We start from the raw sequence: 23,310 nt of genomic DNA, 5'->3' as shown, positions 1-23,310 counted from the left end.
TTGGGGCAATGTGGATAGAATTGGAGGACATTATACTAAGTGAAATAGGCCAGGCACAGAAAGGCAAATACCACATGTTCTCACTTATTTGTAGAATCTAAAAAAGTTGAACTTATAGAAGCAGAATAGAATGGTGGTTACAGAGGCTGGAGGGTAGGGGAAATCGGGAGAGGATGGTCAAAGGACACGAAATCTTAGGAGGAATCCGTTTTTTTTTTTTTTTGGAATCTATTGCACAGTGAGGTGAATATAACTAATAATAGTGTATTGTACATTTGAAAACTGCTAGGAGTCAATTTCAGGTGTTCTCATCACAAAAACTAAGTAGTTGAGGTGATGAATATGTTAATTAATTATTCAACATTGTAATAATAAATGATAACATCACCTTGTACCTCATGAATACATAAAATTATAGTCAATTTGCAATACAATTTAAAAGATCTATGATTAATGCAACAGATTTTTCCATACAGTACCATTTCCTCCTGCCAATTTGATAAGGATTATATAAAAATATTGCTGCATATTTAAATAGGTAATCAAAATTTAACTAGCATTGATCATAGTCTAATAAGAATAATTACTAAGCAAAGGATATTCATTAAAAATGTTTATACTGTATATAAAAATCTATAATACTTATGCTAATGGATAATAGACAGCTGCCAAATTTTGACAGTTGTGTCAATAATAATTTTTTAAAACCATTAAACAATTTAAAAACATTCAGCTGCTCTGTGTAATTAGTAAATATCTGGCATTATCAATTATATAAAATATATTCCAAAAAAAAGAGATTTTAAAAATAATACCATTTTAAAAAATCTTTGACTAAAAAAGACAAAAGAAATAATGAAAAGTGCTTCCCCAACTACTAATGCTATTTGCTTAATATACAACAGGTAAGCCACTTTAATTCCAGTGCTGGTGGGGAACTGAAAAGCTTTCATTTACTCCTGACTTCTTAGTTCGAAGTGACAAATAATAAAACTGAGACTAGTTTTTGGTTATAAGACAGCAAAAAATTTTCTTCCAAACCCAACCCAACAGACTAAAAATGCAGAATTGACATCTCATATAAATCATGACATTACAAAGGAACATGACGTGATTTTAACTTACTTTCTCTTTAAGTTGTCTAAACAAGTCTTTATGTAGGTGTCATAATAATTGATTTGCTCTTCATAAAATGCTGCCTTCTTGTTCAGTGCATTCAGGGTCTGCTGAAGTTTCGCCAATTCAGCTTTTCGAAGCTTACGATAGATTCTTTGATTTCGAATATCCTAAAACAACAAGTAAGGGCTATCATATTTAAGCAGAAGTTTGCTTTATGATTTTGCCAGTTTGGGACAAGAAGAATATCAAGTAATAGTAAGTTGCCATTTGTAACTTGACTGGTAGCTTATCTCAGGTACTTTATTTTACTCTCAACACCACAGGGTTCCTATCCGTTTTTTACTTCAGAACTGAAAAGTGTACATATTTCACGTTAAGAGACTTGTTAATGTTAATTTTTCTCTTGATGGAAAAGCAAAAAAGTTATTTTAGAATAATCACACATTTAGTCTAAGGAAAAACTGTTTTTTTTTTTTTTTTTGAGACAGAGTTTCGCTCTTGTTGCCCTGGCTGGAGCGCAATGGCATGATCTCAGCTCACCACAACCTCCACCTCCTGAGTTCAACCGATTCTCCTGCCTCAGCCCTCCCAAGTAATTGGGATTACAGGCATCTGCTACCACACCCAGCTAATTTTTGTATTTTCAGTAGAAACGGGGTTTCTCCATGTTGGTCAGGCTGGTCTCGAACTCCCGACCTCAGGTGATCCACCCGCCTTGGCCTCCCAAAATGCTAGGATTACAGGCATGAGCCACTGTGCCCGGTGAAAAATTGTGTTTTAAAAGGGGCACAAAGCAGCAGAAATGCAATTTCTTCAGACTGTTTTTTTGTTTTTTGAGACGGAGTCTCATTCTGTCACCCAGGCTAGAGTATAGTGGCCTGATCTCTGCAACCTATGCTTCCAGGCTCAAGTGATTCTCCTGCCTCAGCCTCCTGAGTAGCTGGGGCTGCAGGCCTGTGCCACCATGCCTGGCTAATTTTTGTATTTTTAGTCGAGATGAGGTCTCACCATATTGGCCAGGCTGGTCTTGAACTGCTGACCTCAAGTGATCCCCCCGCCTTGGCCTCCCAAAGTGCTGGGATTATAGGGATGAGCCATTGTGCCCAGCCTCTTCAGACTATTTTGAATATTCCTCTTTGAATAGTACTTTAAACTAAAAAGATTTACATTTAATTGTTGAATTCATTTTTGAAATAAGAAATGAACAAACTTTTTCGTCTGACAAATATTTCTCAAGGTTTGAAAAAAACACTGGGCTGTCAAGATGGAGTGAAAAGATTCAACACTGATAACTATTACTTGGATTTAAATAGAATTCCTAGAACATTAAGTTGCATAAGCTGCTTATAGCTTACAAGAACTATGCTAAATTTAAACTTGCAGGTAAGTTTTTTTTTGGTAATTCTAATTGGTAAGTTATTAAAATGTTTGACTTAAGAAAATGGTGCCTGTTTAATATTATTTTGCTTTTTTAGACAAATTAAAAATCATTCCCCTAGGAATTCAAAGAAATACCCACATACAGATACACTCCCCCCACAACTTTCCCAAGCCTTTAAGTAAAAATTCTTCATTAAATAGAATATTTAGAATAGAATATTCTTTGTTAAATAGAATTCTTCATTAAATAGAAATTCTTCATATAATCTTCATTAAATAGAATATCATGCCTTCATGATAGCCTTTTTCTTTTTTAAAGCAAAAGCATATATTTCTCTACCCCATATTCCCAAAGAGAAATATTTCTACCCCAAACCTAAAGAAAGACATGCTATTTCCCTTGAGTCACTTGGGCTAGAAGGAATAAGCCTACTGCTAGAATTGAACATAACTTTCTATAGAGTAACAAAGCTGAGTGAGTTTCCCTTCCAGAAGGTAAGAAAATTTATTTTTTTTCTGGTCATTTAACTGCCTTTAACCTCTAGATCTGTATTAATTTGCACATTTGAATAAAAAGAATGAAATAGCCTTCTAACCCAAATATATACTTCCTTATCCTTGACAAACAGATCTCAGCCACTTCCTGTGATGTTTCATTGCACTAAGTTGAGATCCTTTGCTCAGGAAGTTTCTCAAGTGTAAAAATATGGGATAAGAAAACAGAACCTTTAACAGAGAATCGCTTGAATGGCATTTAGGCTAAACTGCTTAAAAACAAATTCTCAGGGACACAGAATTCCATCTCATTGGCAGGTTCTAAGAGCAACTGAGCTATATGACAACTAATATCTCAGGAGAAAACTCTTCCAAGAGTTATTTTAAAAACTAGCTTAAAGGTATAGACCAACATTGTCAAGTACATTTTTGAGTATTTCTGATTTGTTTCAACTCTCTTAATGACTTGAAAATGTTGTGATTATTTTCTCTTAAAAGTCATCAACTGCTTTGAAACTTAAAAAATCTGTAACATTAAAGACTGCATGAACCACAGCATATGCAACTGTGAATCCCTCATGCTACCTCACAGAGTGCCCAGCACTTGAATGATGATTAGCAAATGCCTGCTAAGTGAGGAAGAAAGAATACTGTTTCCAAAAACCTTGGCAATCTCATTGAGAATGTCTTGGTATTTATTTTTGGATGACACGTGTCCAGTCTGTTCCAATGTCCGAAGATTCCTCTGGATTTTCCTCTTCTTCTGCTCAAGAGGCAGCTGTGCATCTTCAATCATAGACTGGCTATGCTTCATTTCTTCTGGAGTCCTGGAATCTATCCTTGCGCGGCTCACCATGTCCGAGGCATGATCTACCTCCTGAAAAGAGAATATCAAGATGCTGATTTTTCTCTGATCCCCTAAGCTCACATTTCAGAAGCTGCACAATATAAGTTAATGTCAACATGAAAGAAGTCCTCCAGCCAAAGTTCCAAGACTAGAACCAGAGCATGTTCTTCCTGAGTTTTGAAGTAGGTCTTTGAAAGGAATTACTTCATCTTTTTGATAGCAAGCCTTATTTGGGAAAAATTATAAATAGCTACTTTGTTGCCAAGGTGACAAATCGCCATAGTAATGGACATATTTTAATGGGTAACTGCTACTTTGTAATTCCCCAGATAAAAGGATTTCAATTCCTGGACAGTCTATCTGAGGAAACTAAACTAGATTATCTATTGAAATGTGGCTACGAGAACCCTGAATGTTCAGAACACCAACTATATTCTCACACATCAGCCATGTTTATGGAGAGTCCTAAACGAAACCAACAGTAAGGCAGTCATAAAGCTTTATTCTTATAAGGGAATCACAAACCAGCAACTCTCAAAAACCTGCAAAGTTTCTTTGAGCCAAAAGGAATATGAATATTCTAGCACATCGTAAGTTCCCAAACAACGAGTAAATGAATGAATGAATGAATGAATAGAATACTATTTGGATAGCTGGTTCAAGGAAACAGTAATAAAAAGAGACTACTGATCTTCCCATTTTATCATACTAGACAATTGACTGACCCAATAGATGAAGTCGAAGTAAGGAAATGACTATTAGTTAGGCACAGCAATGTTAGACATAGGACATACAGGTCAACACAATGGGCACAGGAATATTATTACCAGGTTAGCAGTAAATAACAAAAGCAGCATCCAATATTGTTGAGCACTGAATGTGCGCAGATACGAATGTACCCGCTTAACATGTTTTAACTCACTTAATCCTGCCTGTGAACTGGGTACTATTACTATTCCCATTTTACAGTTGAGAAAACTGTGGCACAGAAATGTTTCTAAGTGCCCAGAGTTGCACACCCAGGAGGTGCAGAGGTATCTTGATCTCAGAAGTCTGTGTTCTTGGTCACTTATTCATGACACATTTAGGGAAAAATGAAAAATAGCAGTAAAAGTCTTTTACACTAACCTAGTAAATATTCTACCCACATTGTTTAAAACATATTCACACATTAACAAGCATGTGATTTGAAGTTTTTACATTTTTATTAAAACATTTTAAAAATTAGAGGTGGGGGTCTCACTGTGTTGCCCAGGCTGGTGTGGAACTCTTGGGCTCAAGTGATCTATACATCTCAGCCTCCCAAAGTACTGGGATTACAGACGTGAGCCACCATGCCCAGCCTTATATATAATATATATATTTTTTGAGATAGAGTCTCACTCTGTCGCCAGGTGCCAGGCTGGAGTGGAGTGGTGCGATCTTGGCTCACTGCAACCTCCACCGCCCAGGTTCAAGCAATTCTCCTGCCTCAGCCTCCTGAGTAGCTGGGACTACAGGTGCACGCCACCATGCCCAGCTAATTTTTGTATTTTTAGTAGATATGGGATTTCGCCATGTTGGCCAGGATGGTCTCAATCTCTTGACCTCATGATCTGCCTGCCTCAGCCTCCCAAAGTGCTGGGATTACAGGTGTGAGCCACTGTGCCCAGCCTTTTTTATATTAAAAACCATTAAAAGGATTCCTTGGCAATCAATTAAATTAAGAATGATCCAGGAAAATTAGCTCTGCTAATAAGTAATTAATTAAATAATTAACTTTTGTTTTGGGAGTGGCAATTATTAGTACTAAAATTAACAACCTTGAATATATTTTAGGATGAACAATGACACATTTTCAAAGATGTTAATAAAAAGCTAAAGGCAAGATTGTTGTGAAACCTTACTTACACTAACATAATGATGCTGTGTGCTTCAGTGGACTCAACATGTGCTTCTGAAGCATTTGGAAAACATCTTTAACGTGTGAGATGCTTCTTCATTTCAAGTTAGTAAATACATAAAACGTGAAAGGTTCCCACCCCAGCATCGAGCCCAAAGCATAAGCCCTGGTCACTTGGCAATTGGCTGGGTCCAGTGGAGGCTGAGGGGTGGGCCAGGGCTCTAGCCAGATCCCCCAAAAGGAAGCAGGTGCTCCCACTTCTAAACCTTAGTTGGGGTGGTGGTGGTGGGGGCAGCTCCTGGGCCTGGGGTCTTCTCTACCCCACCCCCTTGTCCTGGGTAGGCCCCTGCCTGCCCCTGCCTTTTTTTCAGGTGTCCCTCCTTGAGCCCCTGTGGCACTGGCTTGGGTGAGAGAGTCCACTTGCTTCAGGGACCCCAGGAGGTGTCTCCTGGCTCCTGGGACTGTGTGTGGGTCTGGGGGTGGGGGGAGGAAGAAGGGCCAGGCAGGGGGTGCAGGGGAGGAAACTCCTCACCAGGAGAACCAAAGACAGGATTGTGTTTTACCCCAGGAGCCACCTCTGTCCCCCACTTGCCTTGCCATTCATCCCCACCCCTCCCCCTGGGTGGCCTGCTGCTTTTTCTTTCTCTTCCTCCCCTGCCCTGTCCTGAGCTGCATGGTTCTCCCACCCCAGGGAAGCCAGGAAGGAATCTGAATGGAGAATCACTGACCACCAGAGAAGAACGACTGTAGGGTCCTCCCCTGCCAACTCCCCTTCCCTGGCTGCCCACTCGCCCACACCTCTTTCACACAGGACAGGCTGCCCACCTTGTCCATGTGAAGTGCCAGTGCCCTCCCCACCCTGGGCTGAGCCCTTACTTCTCCCTGGGTCCCCACATGAGATGGCACATTTAACTACTGTAAGGAGAGGAATAGCGTTGGCAAATGTGAACCATGAGAATATCAGTGATACTGATGAGAATAAACTGAATGCCTTTGTAACAGCACCAAAAAAAAAAAAAAAAAAAAAGAAAAAAGAAAAAAAGAAAAAAAAGTGAAAGGTATTTTTCAATATACTGTCAGCTAGAACTCTCTCAACTGACTTATCTGCCCATCTACTATGTGATAAAGTTTATGATGAACATTTCCAGGCTTTGAAAAACCCAGAACTATCTTCCTAGTTAAATGCAAAAGCATATTTGGCATGAATTTGGTGCCATATTTTCTTTTTCATTCCCATTGATACTTTATACAGGTTTATATAGCTGAACTCAGTCCACTACAGTGATAGATAAAATTCTTTACTTCTGGACCATGTCAGATACAATTTCTCTGAGATAATAAACATTTGGCATAAAGATTTATTAAGGAAACCAACACCTGTCTATTATTATTTTACACATAAAGACAAATTACCTGTTGCGCAGTTGCTGGTGTCTCTAAGATTTCTGCCAGTGTGTTCCCAGGCTGGTTCCGGATCACATCAATTATCAGCTTTTTGGTCCTTAACAAAACAGAGAAAGAGACAGACTTTCAGACAGTAGTCCTTATGCACAAAAATCTGCTTCTCCTAAGAGAGTGCACAAACACATACAATACTGAAGCTTCAAGGACAGTATCTTACAATAAAACATTCCTGCAGATATTCAGCAGGTCTGCTGTAAGGCTCCTGAAAGTTTATGAATGCTTGATAATCAAAGTCTGGGCTGTATGTGCTTGATGCTGCAGGATTATACTGTCAGTATCATGGGCACGAGTGTGTCACAAGATTTCTTCTTTAAATTCTTTTCCTTCTTTTTTGGACGGAGACTACTTTTTGGTGGGCAGGAGGAACAAGTCCTGCTGATATGGCCTGCCATTGCAGAGTGCAGGAATGATATCTAATATTCTCCTTTCCTGACTTTAACAGGACTTAGACGTCTGAGCCAGTTTCATACCTCATAAGCATTTAGGAGCCAGACCAACTGTTGCCTTTCCTGCTATCAGAAAGTTATGAAAGAGTTTGAAGACCAGTGGGAGCAAAAATCCATTGTGGGCTGTGGAGGCTTGGGCTGTCAGCTGACATAGCAGCTTGGAGGATGGTGTTCAAGGGCCTGAGCAACTTACAAATAGTGTTAGGTCCTCACCTTCAGGTGGAAGAGAATAGAAGAGCTTCTCAGTAAACAGTAAAGAGCTGGAAAATTCTTCTGAAAGTATGAAAACCGTATGTTTTTTCATAGGTGTTCTTTATGGCATTGGCCACCCCTTCCTAGTGAGGGATCAGGTTATGTACTTATGTAAAAAGGTTTTAACATAAAAGCTAAATGGTGAAGTTTGCTCACTTTTACATAAGGTGGAAACAGTATTATTGGAAATGGCTTTCTTTCTAAAAAGAAAAAAAAGGGCCGGGTGCGATGGCTCACTCTTGTAATCGCAGAACTCTGGGAGGCTGAGGCGGGTGGATCACCTGAGGTCAGGAGTTCCAGAGCAGCCTGGCCAACATGGTGAAACCCCGTCTCTACTACGAATACAAAAATTAGCTGGGCATGGTGACACGTGCCTGTAATTCCAGATGCTCAGGAGGCTGAGGCGTGAGAATTGCTTAAACCTAGGAGGCAGAAGTTGCAGTAAGCTGAAATCTTGCCACTGCACTCCAGCCTGGGGGACAGAGTAAGACTCCATTTCATAAATAAATAAACAGAAAAGAAAAAAGGAAGCGCAGACAAAACTTTGTTTAAATTATACATACACTGGTCTAATCAATGTCTGAAGTTTTACTTTTACTGTAGTCCCATTACTGCATTTAACTTTAGTTCTTTCAAAGCCATTGCATGATATCACTGAATGACTAATTTTTCTTCCTAAACTCTAGCAGGAAATGTTCACATAACATAAAATTTAGAAATGAACATAAAATTTTCAATTTTTTTTTTTTTTAAGATGGAGTCTCTCTCTGTTGCCCAGGCTGGAATGCAGTGGTGCGACCTTGGCTCACTGCAACCTCTGACTCCCGGGTTCAAACGATTCTCCTGCCTCAGTCTCCTGAGTAGCTGGGATTATAGGCACATACCACCACACCAGGCTAATTTTTGTATTTTTAGTAGAGATGGGGTTTCACCATGTTGGCCAGGCTGGTCTTGAACTCCTGACCTCAAGTGATCCTCCTGTCTCGGCCTCCCAAAGTGCTGGGATTACAGGCGTGAGCCACTATGCCTTGCCAAATTTTCACATTTTGAAGCATATGGGCAACTACTCCCAAATGACAAAGGAAACCCTCCAAGTTAATTACAAATATATTACTTTTGAAAATAGGATAACATCCAATAAACCATTTGTAAACATAATTTTTCTCATTTTCTATTTATCAGAAGTCTGTGGGAAAAGAACAATCACAATGTGTCTTCCTTTCCTCCCTTCCCCCTAGCCTTTGGAGGACCATTTCCTCTGGCCCCATGACCCTTTGCTGCTGGGGATTTACAGGCTGTCTGGGAATGCGCTAATTACAGCCACGTGGGGGATGGCACAGTTCCTAAGGCGGCTATGGCTGAGAAAGCCATGTATCCTTTCCTTCCTACACACCTCCTTCCTCCAGCCATCATCATCAATGTAAACAGGAACACTGAGCTAAAAATAAAAGCTTTGGATGATTAAAAAATGTAAATATAGTAACTTTCTTATTTGAAATAATATTCTCAGAACTGATTGTGATATACAATTCTAGGGAACATCTGGTTCTTTAGAGGAGCTGTGTAATAACCAAATGACTGGTCATTAAAATATGCCCACCAAAGACAAAGAATGTTTATTTGCTCAGGAGTTGCTGGAGGACAAACTGCTTATACACCTACTTCTCTTGGGCTTCTACTTCCTACCAGGCCTGTGGAATTCATTGCCAAAGTTCTACCTCAGACATAAGTAATCATCTGGTACCATGACAGGGAACTCACCTCCCTCCCACTAGAGTGCGTCTAGTGCTTAAGGACAACGGGGACGGACAGATTTAAAGCCAAATCTGTCTTGGCTTGGGCTCTTGTTGCATATTAGCTGTGTGGATTTGCGAAAGTTATATAATCCCTGTAGGTTTGGTTTTTTCATTTACAAAACAGGAATGTCTCAGGATTGATGCAAGGATTGGATGAAAAGATCTAAAGTGTTCTGTGAGGTCTGGCACATGGTAAGCACTCATGTGGCCATTAAAGCTGTGCTGGCCACGATGGCAGCCACTGGCCACAGGTGGCACTTAAGCACTTGAGACATGGCTAGTGCAAACTGAGATGTGCTGTGAGTGTGAGCCACACAATGGAGTTTGAGGATGTTGTATGAAACAAAGAATGTACAATATCTCATTCATTTTTTAAATTTATTACATATTGAAATATTTTTGGATATATTGGGTTAAATAAAATATATTACTAGAATTGATTTCATCTATTTCTTTTAAAATGAGGCTTCTAGAAAACCTAAAATTACATGTAGCTCATATTCTGTTTGCAAACAGGACCTCACTCTGAGAGGCCTGCCTTCCAGGGATACCTAGTCATGGTGCCTGGTTAGTCATAGGGCTGTGGCCTGTAGGGAGACCTTTGAAAAACAATCCAATCCTTGATTGAACAAATGTGGCAACTATGACTTAAGAGACTAGAGCTGCAGAAACAGGTCCAATTCCCTTTCCACATCAGCAGTCCCTCAAAAACCTATACAGAAAAGTTAAGACTGTGTCCTTCTATCCTCTCTTCTACCATCTTTCCTTTTCCCAACTGGAACCCCTCAGTCCCTTAAAGCTCCTCACAATGGCATCTGCAGAGACCTCACAGTCCTGCTCACATTCCAGTTGCCAATTACCTTAATATGCATCCCCCTTCCCTCCCCAGTCCAAATACAACATTCTGGATACGGTCTGACCAGCATAATCAACTGCTTAGAGCATTGGTGCCAGGGCTTTTCCAACAATACATAAGATAGGTTGATGCAAACCACAGGTCTTGCCCTCCCAAATGAGGAGGTATCTAATTTTGAAAAAGGATGAAGGAAAAAAAGAAGAAATACACCAGGGAGTTTATTCATCATAGCTGTGCTCAAACCCCGCTGTAGATAAATGAGCCCATATGGCACTTGTAAGCTGGTGTGGCCCCTTGGGTTTGGCCACTCCATTCATATGGCATCTATTATTACCAGCAGCATTCCTGAGGCTCCCCCTCTGTCATCTGCTTATAGTGTGGCCAAGGTTGAAAAGGAATTAGTGTTTGTGGAAGCTAAGGAATATTTTCAATATTTAAAATCTTAACAGCATAATTTACATTATTAGCTCCAGACCTCAAATACCACGTTAGCCATTTAGTGCTCCTGCTAGTTTGGACCAAAAAGCAAGAAAATCTTTCAGCTGGGATCATGGATACCTAAACTTAATCATGTGATAGGAAATTCTTAAGAGATGACAACTTAAGCACCCAAGCAGCTAAGTATGATTAAAAACCACAAATATTGCCTTCTACTTAAACACACATACTTTTGTGGGAAACTAAGCTTAATAAAGGCCAAAAGGATCACATATTTTAAATTGAATCATAAGTTATAATGACAGGTTTACAATTGCATAGTTCTAAATAATCTATATGGTATTAATCATAATTTCATGTGATCGTCATAGCCCTTCCTTTCCCTTCTCTTCTACGGTATGGAGGAGAAAACTGATGGCTAGGCAACTTACTGAGTTCCGTGGCTAATAAGCAATAGATTGAGGCTATAATCCTATTTCATCCTAAGGCTCCTCGACTAGGCTTTAGGACTCCTTGACCAGGCTTTTTTTTTTTTTTTTTTTAATATCCCTGTGCTTGGTAGTATTAGAAAAATAGCAATAGCCCAAACTGAGGTTCTCTATTCCATAAACATACACAAGGGAAAGAGAAATAAATATTTCTACCTACTCCAATATGTGCCCTTTGTCCCTCCTCTTTGGCCTGGAAAGATGCTCCAGCCTCCATTACTCAGTATCTGCTCAGCTATAATCTCATTATTTATTCTAGAATTCCTAAGAATGCAAAGAACAATGACCTTGCCCTCAACAAGTTGTAAATCTTTATGATCAAGAGTGTAGGCCCTGGAGTTTAAAATCATTTGGGTTTGAATCTCTGCTCTACTTAGTAACTGTATTACCCAGGAAAAGGTTTACATCTGTTCTGTGCTTAGTTTCCTCATCTGTAAAATATTGATAATAACCTCCACTCTCTTGGGGTTGCTGAGAATATTACATATTTTATATACATTTATTTTAATATATATATATGCACACATTATTCTTTTTCTCTCTTTACAGATTGCGTGTCCCTTTTTCAAAATGTTTAGGCCCAAAAGTGTTTCAGATTTTGGATCTTTTCAGATTTTGGAATATTTGCATTATATACTTACTGGTTCAGCTTCCTAAATCCAAAAATTCAAAACTCTCCAACGAGCAGTTCCTTTGAGTACTGTCAGTTCACAAAAGGTTTGGAATTTTGGAGCACTTTGGTTTTGGTGTTGTGTATGCACATGCGCGCACGCGCACACACACACACACACACGCACAGAGTATATAAAAACTGTCCCTGGTCCATGGTAAGCACTACATAGGTGTTTGCTATTATCATCTTCATTCTCATCTAATGAGTAAGAATTATGAGACTAGCATGGAACTAAATTTATAAGCATAATGATTAACAATGCCTAAAATTCTGCTACTGTGGGGGCCCCAATGAAGATGAGTCACTCATGACTAGAGAGCTAGTGACACTGTAATTCAACATAAGGGCATTTCTGAAAGTTAAGAACACAATATGTTTAACAAAAAAGCAGAACAGTTTTTTGACAGAGAAAAGCTAGGTATTTTCATCCCAATTGCTCTGCATTTCCTGTCCACTTCATAACTTATAAAAGTCACTGTCTGATTTTAGTTAGATTTGGTTCTCTAATGAATCTCAAGAACTGTATCTTATGCTCGAGGTGCAAATTTGGTTTATTAGCTTGGAAAAGAGTCATCCCCAGCAGAGGGTTCAAATCAGTATTTTAAAGGAGTGGTCCCCAACCTTTTTGGCACCAGGGACTGGTTTTGTGGAAGACAATTTTTCCATGGACCAGGGGTGGGAGATGGTTTCAGAAGGATGATTCAAGTGCATTACATTTATTGTGCACTTTATTTCTATTATTATTGCATTGTAACATATAATGAATTAATTATATAACTCACCATAATACAGAATAAGTGGGATCCCTGAGCTTGTTTTCCTACAACTAGACAGTCCGATCTGAGGGTGACAGGAGACAGACAGATCATCAGGCATTAGATTCTCATAAGGAGTGTACAACCTGGAACCCTCGCATGTGCAGTTCACAATAGGGTTCACACTCCTCTGAGAATCTAATGCTGCCACTGATCTGACAGGAGGCAGAGCTCAGGTGTTAATGCCAACGATGGAGAGCAGCTGTAAATACAGATGAGCTTCGCTTGCTCCCCTCTTGCTGTGCAGCCTGGTTCCTAACAGGCCATGGACTGATACTGGTACTTTTAGACTTTAGTTTCCTTGCCTCAAAGAAGAAGACTCAGTTTTCAAGTTTCCTGTCAATGCTGTAGTTTGTAATTACCTGTCAGTATCAAGATTTTTCAAATATGTACTTTAAAGGAAATATATTTAGAAGTAGGGCTTGTCTAAAATCATAGAGCTAATTCTATTGAATTTTTTGGACAAAACCCAAATTTCACTTTCAGGGATGGCTAACTAGTCAGTTTTGATTTCAAATTGTTACTGACATGGATCATTGAACTGCTTAGTAAAGTGGTCGGCCAACAGTAAGATCTCACAGTATGCCCAGAGGAAGGCCTTTGAGCATAGAAGACTTAGGGCCTCTATTAAAACACTGGCATTAAGCCTTTTTTACATACATGGAAAAGTTGATCCTAAAATTCACATATAACTGCAAGAGACCCATTCAACTGCAAGACCAAAACAATCTTGAAAAAGAAGAAAGAAGTTGGAGGACTTCCCTATTTCAAAACTCACTACAAAGCTACGGTGATCAATACGGTATGGCACTAGCGCAATGACAGACATGTAAGTGAATGAAGTGCAATTGAAAATCCAGAATAAAGCCATACACATGGGTCAACTGGTTTTTGACAAGGGTGCCTAGACTATTCCATGGAGAAAGAACAGTCTCAACAAATGGATCTAGGACAACTGGACATCCACATGCAAAAGAATGAAGGTGGATACCTGTCTCACATCACACACAAGAATTAACTCAAAAAGGGTTAATAGATCTAACTGTAAAAGCTAAAACTACAGACCCTTGGAAGAAAACACTGGGGTAAATTTCACAAGTAACAACAAAAACAGATAAATCAGACTTCATCAAAATAAAAAAAAATTGGTGCAGAAAAGGACATTATCAAGAGAGTAAAAAGACAACCCATAGAAGGGGCAAAAATATTTACAAATCATATATTTGATAAGGGTTCAGTGTCCAGAGTATATAAACAACTCTTAAAACTGAGGAACAAAACCACAAACAATCTAATTTTAAAATGGGCAAAGGATTTAAATAGACATTTCTCAAAAAAACAAATACATACATAGACAAGGGGGTGACAAACATGGAAGCATCTGCAATGTCACTGGTCATTGGAAAAGTACAAACCAGAACCACAGTGAGATATGACTTCATACCCACTAGGATGGCTATTATTAAAAAAAAAAGGTCAGGGCAGGTTCTGGGCACAGTGGCTCAGGCCTATAATCCCAGCACTTTGGGTGACTAAGACAGGAAGATCACTTGAGCTCAGGAGTTTGAGACCAGCTTGGGTGACCTGTTGAGACCTCATCTCTATTTAAAATAAATAGCCAGGTGTGGTGGTGGGTTCCTGTAGTCCCAGTTACTGGGGAGGTTAAGGTGAGAGGATCCCTTGAGCCTGGGAGATCAAGGCTGCAGTGAGCTATGACTGCACCACTGCACTCCAGCCTGGGTGACAGAGTGAGACCCTGTCATTCATTCATTCATGTGTACATACATACATACATAAATAGAAAAAAATGTTGGCAAGAATGTGGGAAAATTGGTAATCTCATACCTTGTTGGGGGAATGTAAAATGGTACAGCCACTGTGGAAAACAGTTTGACAGTTCCTCAAAAACACTGAATTACTGTATGACTCAGCAATTCTTCTACCAGGTATATACCCAAAAGAACCGAAAACAGATGTTCAAACAAAACCTGTAGCCTGGTGCGGTGGCTCATGCCTGTAATCCCAGCACTTTGGGAGGCCAAGACGGGCAGATCACCTGAGGTTGGGAGTTTGAAACCAGACTGACCAACATGGAGAAACCCCATCTCTACTAAAAATACAAAATTAGCTGAGTGTGGTGGTGCACCCCTGTAATCCCAGCTACTCAGGAGGCTGAGACAGGAAGAATCTCTTGAACCCAAGAAGCAGAGGTTGCGGTGAGCCGAGATCACGCCATTGCACTCCATCCTGGGCAACAAGAGCGAGACTCCGTCTCAAAAACAAAACAAAACAAAAAACAACGAAACAAACCAAAAAACTTGCACACAAATTTACACAGCAGCACTATTTACAATAGCCGAAAGGTAGAAACAGCCCAAAGGTCCAGCTAATGAATGAATAAACAAAATGTCATATATCCAGAGAATGGAATATTATATTCAGCTATAAAAAGGAATGAAGTACAGATACATGCTATAACAGGGATGAACCCTGAACCTTATACCAAGTAAAAGAAGCCAGACACAAAAGATCACAAATTATGATTCAATTTACATGAAATATCTAAGATAGGCAAAAGTTCAAAGAGATAAGAGTGCAGACTAACAGTTGCTAGGGGCTGTGTAGCAGCGGGAAATGGGGAGTGATTACTTAACGGGGACAGGGTTCAGGTCTGATAAAAATGTTCTGGAACTAGACAACAGTGATGGTTGCACACTGCGAATGTACTAAATGCATGTACACTTTAAAATGGTAAGTTTTATGTGTATTTTACCACAATAAAAAATAAACCCTCTGCTGGTTCTACATAGTGTGGTGATTAAAGTAGTAGGTAAGTGTTTGTTTTCAACTCTGGGTACTGGGAGAGAGCCCCACAAGGGCAGAGGCTGGTTAGTGGGTAAGGCAGACAGGACAATGTCCCAGGTTTCCCAGGCTAAGACACATTGCTTCCAGATATGCCTGACTTTGATGGTTTTATCTTTAAAATGTGATTTCCTAGAATTTGTGGTATTACGGAAACTGGTGTTTAGGAATAAGTATAAATATATATGATATTTAGATTATTTGAATTTTGAACTACCCAAATTGTGATTCCCAGGCATCATGCAGATATTTGAGTTGACTGCAAAGTAGATAATGTTCAAATAGCAGACAAAACTAATTAAGAAAAAATTTCTTCCCATGACTTTTAAAGGACAAAGCTTATGAGATCATTGGATACTTGGCCTAATTTCATTTACATGACAAAGCCACACAATCTGTATTTACAGTGATCTTTATAACTGGCACTTGTTCAGAGGAACCCAGGGAGTAGACTTTGCCCCCTTTTCTCTCTTGCCCTGCCCTGAATTGTCTCCCTGAACGTTCGATCTGCCTTGGTAATCTGTAGTCAAACTCAACTCTTGTGAGGCCAAGGGTGAGTCCTAGTCCTGCAGCTTGGTTGCTGTCCTACTGTCGAGCTGTGCTTTCCACCCCTGTAGGGCAGGGGCTGTTATCAGCTTGTTTACTGCTGTATCCATCCCCGGCCTCAAGCCCAGTACATGAACACAGAGTAGGTACTCAAGCATTTGCTGCACGACCAAATGGAGGCTCAGATGATCTAAGGACAAAATCAACAAGCCTAATAGAAGAACATATCAACACAGCACACTGAAGAACCTCTTCCTGTTGTTTTCATAGATGACTGAATATTAAAAAAAAATCAAGTGGCGATGAATGCCATCTTCATTCACACTTCAAGCACATTTTAGCACATCAGTGGCAGGAGAGAAAGATCTTGCCAGAAATAAAAACAACCTCCTAACTCAGGACAGGTAGCTTGGAAGTAATATGTGAAGTACTGTTTCAACACGTACTTGTTCCCTTCGTCCTCATTTTTCCACTTCCAGTCTGCATCTCACCCCAATATATAACTGTTTTAATGTACCAATATGCATTCTCGAGTTTGTATAAATTGAAAACTGCATTGCTTTCAGCGTGTGTTTTTGATTTATGGTGTTGTATCACGAATCTCATTCTCTTTGCTACTCTGTGTGGAATATCATTGATGCTTTGATGGAGAAAAGATAGTATTATTGAAGTGTGAATACTTCACTTGAAATCTTTGGTGGCAGGAAGCAGGGTACAAATAAAGCCAAAGCTGGTAAACATATCCAGGCTCAGTTTAATAGGAAGGAAGCCAGTAAATCAGATGCTATTATAATGTCTTACCACAGGTAAGCCTGTTTACATTATTATTTTATACCGGAAATTAATGTTGTTTAACTGAATTTCTTCACTTATCATCTGGCCACTCTGTAATATATATTTCCCTTCAGTTACCAAAGAACTTGCATAAGCTGAGTTAACCACTTCTCAAAGGAAAGCAATCAAATTATTACATGGAAAACTAAAAACCAAGGAAGGTGTTGTAAACTATTATAACATTTAATTCCTTCCTAAAGAGTCTATTATCCTTTGGTTAGATGTTTGATGGATATACATAATATATTTAAATGTTCACATACTTGTAAATAAATTAGTTTGAATTTAGTCTTCTTTGAATTTGCATGGTTTAAGATGTGTATTTGGAGACATGTGCCCTTTAACTCCCAAACTTACTTTATCATGAGGCTTCGGCTATCTATAGCCTCACCGTCCTCTATGTCATATTTGCTTGTCAAGACAAGAGAAATCTCGGTTTTTGAGAGCTGACTTAGTGTATTTGCCTTGTTAGGGTCACTGGGGTCAACTGCTCCTTCCCCTGCAGGGGGAAAAAAAGTAGCGTTATTTTTTCCAATTCACTCGTTGTGATGACGACACAAACAATGTAAGACAAAGGTTCTGTGGGGAAGATAGGCTCAGTAATTAAATGGGAGATCATTGTCTTCCTAAAACCCACATACTACTACAGCTAAAGGCGCTTTTTAAAATATTTTATTGAAAAATTAAAATGACATGGGACACAGATATTCCAAATACAAACAAATTACTAAAAGGGATAACTTAATAAAAGTATTTTCCATTTTCTAATAAATTTGGTTCTTTAATGATGCTTTCTTTCTGTATAATACAGGTTGACAATTCCTTTGTAACGTATCTGGAGCTTACCTTCAAGAATATTGAATTATTTTACAATCTTGGATGCTATCAATTACCGAACTCTTAACTGTAGGAAGGGGTAAGTGTAGTTGTTATTTATGCTTAAGCATTAAATTCCAAAAGAAATTGTTATCTAGGATAGGAAAATCAATCAACCAACCAACCCAATTAAACAAAAACCAAGTGATAAGTAGAAGGAACAAGCTCTTACCAAGAAAAGATTCCACGGTCGGCACCTCTCCCAGAGACCCCAGCAATTCACTCAGTAAGTCATTTTTTTCAGGGGCAATTGCATCCTGGTGTTCCAACAGGAGCTTTATGTAGAAAGCAACACACACATACAAAGGTAAGAGTAAATTCTCAACTGTACCATATTTATATCAAATTTTTCATAATTTCCCCCTGATACCATTTAAATCTTAAATACAAGTATGACATTTATAAAAATTAGAGACATAGATACAGTTTTTATTGTATCTCAGAGGGAAGCACCTACTCTACTTCAAGAAACTGTAGCAAGAAACATGTACCTAAACCCTTTTTCAGCAAGGTCTGCCAAGGGGCAGCCTTCTACACCTGATCTCTATGCTTCACTAAACCTCTACAGGAAAATACCTGTAGAGGTATTTTCCTCTAGAGGAAAATACCCTGAAAGAAACTGTGTATCCATTGGCAGTCACTCCCCATTATCTCTTCCTTCTATCCCCTGGAAACCACAAATATACTCTGTATGAATTTGACTACTCTAGGTACCTTATATAAGTGGTATTTGTCTTTTTGTGACTGGCTTAGTTCACTTAGCGTAACACAGTATTTGTCTTTTTATGACTGGCTCATTTCAATTAGCATAATGTCCTCAAGACTCCTCCATGTTGTAACATGTATCAGAATTTCCTTCTTTTTAAAAGGTGAATATTGCATTGTATGACTATAACAGGAAAAGTCAAAACTGGGGGAAAGAGTCCAGAATGAGGCAGGTCTTTCAGCTAACCTCGGTAGCAAACTGGAAGGGCATTTACATCTCTATGCAGATAAATTATTCCGTAAACAAACACTATAGTTATCTTCTTCTTAATCGCTACTTTAGCTGTTTCAATCTGTCTTGCATTGAAGATCTCTCATGGGTAAGGATGTAAGAGACTCTTCAGTGGTTTCCCCTTTCCTGATCCTAAGAAGGCCCAAAGTTGAGTAATGTCTGCTGGGGTGTCTTGCCAGGTCTTACAGGAAACTCCTGAGGAGTAGCAGCACTTGGTGGGGAAACCATGAAGGACAACACATCTGTGTTTTTGTTTGTTTTTTTAAATTTAAACAAATTTGACCGGGCACTGTGGCTCATGCCTGTAATCCCAGCTCTCAGGGAGGCAGAGGTGGGAGGATAGCTTGAGCCCAGGAGTTCGAGACCTGCCTGGGCAATATAGAAAGACCCTGTTCTCCACAAAAAGGAAAAAAACAAAAAGACACACACACACACACACACACACACACACACACACACACAGTGTAATTTAAACAAATTTTAATGGAGTCAGTTTAATTATTACAACCTTATACATGAACAGCAACACATCTGTTTTTGTTTGCACTTCTAATTAGATTGAAACAACATTTCCAAAGTATGAAACTAGGAATCCTGGAGACAAGAGATATGATTCGTTGTTCTGAGCAACTATTTCGTAAAACTGCATCATAATGATAAAGCTAGTTCCTTTTCCACTTTCAATTTTTTTTCTCAACAGCTTTACCGAAATAGAATTCACATACATCAAATCCACTCACTGAAAATGCATGGTACGATGGCTTTTAGTGTATTCACAGAGTTGTGCAGCCATTACCATTCTCTCTGACTGTAGAATGGTTTCACTACCCTGAAAGAAACTGTGTATCCATTGGCAGTCACTCCCCATTATCTCTTCCTTCTATCCCCTGGAAACCACAAATATACTCTGTATGAATTTGACTACTCTAGGTACCTTATATAAGTGGTATTTGTCTTTTTGTGACTGGCTTAGTTCACTTAGCGTAACACAGTATTTGTCTTTTTATGACTGGCTCATTTCAATTAGCATAATGTCCTCAAGACTCCTCCATGTTGTAACATGTATCAGAATTTCCTTCTTTTTAAAAGCTGAATATTGCATTGTATGACTATAACACATTTTATCCATTCATCTAGTGATAGACACTTGGCTGTTGTGAATAATGCTGCTATGAACATGAGTAAAAAAAACCTGTTTGACTCTGCTTTCAATTTTTTGTGGGTATACATCCAGAAGTGGCACTGTTAGATTATGAGGTAATTATATGTTTAATATTTTTAAATTGATCATGCCACCATATTCCAGCCTCTATGTCTAAATTATTGTAACCCCATAGCAGCTGCACCATTTGACATTCCCACCAACGGGGTGCAAGGATTGCATTTTCTTAACATCCTTCTCAACGTTTATTTTCTGTTTTTTGTTTTTGATATTAATCATCCTAATGGGTGGGAGTGGCATCTCACTGCAGTTTCAACTTTGATTTCTCTAATTATTAGTGATGTTGACCATCTGTATACTTCTTTGGAAAAATATCCGTTCAAGTCCTTTGTTCATGTTATAATTGGGTTGTGTTGTTGTTGATTTGTAGGAATGCTTTATATATTCTAGGTGTTAACCCTTTACCAGACATATGATTTGCAAATATTTTCTCCCATTCCACAGGTTATGCTTTCACTTAGTTGATTGTGTCCTTTGATGTGTAATTGTCCAATTTTTAAATTGGATTGTTTCTATCATTGAGTTGTAGGATTTCTTTATATATTCTAGATACAAGTCCCCCATCAGATACATTATTTACAACTATTTTCTTTCATTCTCTTGGTTGTCTTATCATTTTTTTTTCTTTTTTGGAGACAAATTCTCGCTCTGTTGCTCAGGCTTGAGTGGTTCACTGCAACTTCCATCTCCCAAGCTCAAGCCATTCTCGTGCCTCAGCCTCCAGAGTAGCTGGGATTCCAGGAATGCGCCACCACACCTAGCTAATTTTTGTATTTTTTAGCAGAGACAAGTTTGATCCATGTTGGCCAGGCTGGTCTTGAACTCCTGGCCTCAAGTGATCCACCTGCCTCAGCCTTCCAAAGTGCCGGGATTATAGGTGTGAGCCACCACGCCTGGCCGACTTTGTTTTTTTCTTTTCTTTTTTAATGAGACAAGGTCTCATCCTGTTACCCAGGCTAGGGTACAATGGCATGACCATGGCTCACTGCAGCCTTGAACTCCCGGGTTTAAAGGATCCTCCTGTCTCAGCCTCTTGAGTAGTTAGGACTAGAGGCATGCACCAGTACATCCAGCTTTTTTCCCTTTTTTGTAGAACCAGCCTGTTGCCCAGGCTGGTCTCGAACTCCTGGTCTCAAGCAGTCCTCTCGCCTTGGCCTCCCAAAGTACTAGGATTACAAGCATGAGCCACCACATCTAGCCTCAATTTCTTGATATTAATGTTTATAGCTCAAAAGTTTTCAATTTTGATGAAGTCTATTTTATTTCCTTACTTTGCTAATTGTGTGTTTCATGTCATATCTAAGAAACTCCTGCCTAATTCAAGGTCACAAGATTTACTCCTGTATCTTATTTCAAAGAGTTTTATAGTTTTAGCTCTTACATTTATGTCCATGACCCATTTTGAGTTCACTTTATGTACAGAGTGGAAGGAAGGAGCCCAACTACATTCTATGGCATGTAAATTTCCAGATGTCCTAGTACCATGTGGAGATGCTATTTTCCCATTGAACTGTCTTAGTCCCTTGTCAAAATGAATTGACCATAAATTTGATGGCTACTTTCTAGACTCTGAATTCTATCCCATTGGTCTTTATGTCTATCTTTATGCCAGCATAGCAGAGTCTTGATTACTGCTTTTTCTGTTCTCTTTTAATCTTTAAGATCAGCGAAGGACAGAGTATCTGTTTAATGCTAAATTTTTCTTAGCATTTCCCTGACACATGCTAATTGGGTTGTTAACAGAGAGAGAACACATCTCAGATGCATAACTTCAAGGCTAGGAAGTGACTGTATCCAACTATTTTGTTTTCATTACACTTACTTTCCTCTCAAGTTTCTGTGTATGGCAAAGCATGCTAGTTTTTCACTATTATAGAGGTACTTTGTTTCAAAGCAAAAAAATTACGTGCTGTTCTTAAAAAGGTGAGTTGATTCAAAGAAAGGCATTAAATAAATAATAGAGGTGATACAAAGATCGGGCAAAATCTGGAAAGATGGTACATATAATATTTTGGAGGAAAAATTAAGAGACAAGAACAAAATTTATCCAAAATTGGATAAATTTATATTCTTGTTCTCTGATGAGACAGGGAAATTGATTTGGCTGTTGTCTTTGGAAACGATGGTCTAGCTGGCTAGCTCCTACCCTTCATTCTGACAAAATTTCCTGAAGAGCTTATTTTGAAGTTCTTATATCTTCCTTAGAGAAAAGGGCAAGCACATGGCCACAGGCTTGGCAAGTCCTGCTACTGCTGTGCTTGTGTCTGCACACGGACGCCTCCACACAGAAGGCAGACAGTAAACAGCACAGTCTTCCTATGAAATTACACAATTTCCCCACGTTACATCTGCTTCCAACCTAACACAGGAAGGAATTCCAAATCGGTCACAAGCTGTCTTTCCCAGGATTTAATTCTGTTTTCAATTATTGTTAACAAAAGAATAGACTATTTCTCCTTACAGACTTCTAAATTAACACAGTAACATTTTCTCTCTGCTACCCTTGGAAAACAATCTCTCACTCTAAAAAAGTCCTCCCCACCATATTTTTTCTTGCATATGGATATTGCATTCAGCAAATGTGCAGCAAAGATGTACACATATTTTAGAGACGAATAATGTACCATAAAAATAGATAAGTGGGTCATTGCTCAAATATAAACGAGTCTGTTTGTCCAGTAGATAATTATTTTGGGGCCGGGCGCGGTGGCTCAAGCCTGTAATCCCAGCACTTTGGGAGGCCAAGGCGGGTGGATCACGAGGTCAAGAGATCGAGACCATCCTGGTCAACATGGTGAAACCCCGTCTCTACTAAAAATACAAAAAATGAGCTGGGTATGGTGGCGCGTGCCTGTAATCCCAGCTACTCAGGAGGCTGAGGCAGGAGAATTGCCTGAACCCAGGAAGCGGAGATTGCGGTGAGCCGAGATCACACCATTGCACTCCAGTCTGGGTAACAAGAGCGAAACTCCATCTCAAAAAAAAAAAAAAAATTATTTTGTAAGTAATGCATTGCTAGATT

General features: G+C 39.1%; 1 protein-coding gene across 1 annotated transcript in view; it reads right to left on the bottom strand.

Moving 5' to 3' along the window:
- IQGAP2 (IQ motif containing GTPase activating protein 2) overlaps positions 1-23,310 on the bottom strand; it is a 316,353-nt gene that overhangs the window by 8,819 nt on the left and 284,224 nt on the right. The window contains exons 29-33 of the mRNA XM_064376064.1: positions 18,242-18,344; positions 17,551-17,692; positions 7,137-7,224; positions 3,659-3,871; positions 1,126-1,286 (exon numbers count right to left, since the gene is read on the bottom strand). Of these exons, the coding sequence (XP_064232134.1) occupies positions 1,126-1,286; positions 3,659-3,871; positions 7,137-7,224; positions 17,551-17,692; positions 18,242-18,344 (707 nt within the window). The remainder of the gene's footprint in view (positions 1-1,125; positions 1,287-3,658; positions 3,872-7,136; positions 7,225-17,550; positions 17,693-18,241; positions 18,345-23,310) is intronic.

Source organism: Aotus nancymaae, unplaced genomic scaffold (genome assembly GCF_030222135.1).
Source record: "Aotus nancymaae isolate 86718 unplaced genomic scaffold, 86718_ANA_hifiasm-v0.15.2.pri h1tg000014l, whole genome shotgun sequence".
In the NCBI taxonomy this organism is placed as follows: domain Eukaryota; kingdom Metazoa; phylum Chordata; class Mammalia; order Primates; family Aotidae; genus Aotus; species Aotus nancymaae.
The sequence above is the reverse complement of the archived record's forward strand: the minus strand, read 5'-3'. Positions and strand labels throughout refer to the sequence as shown.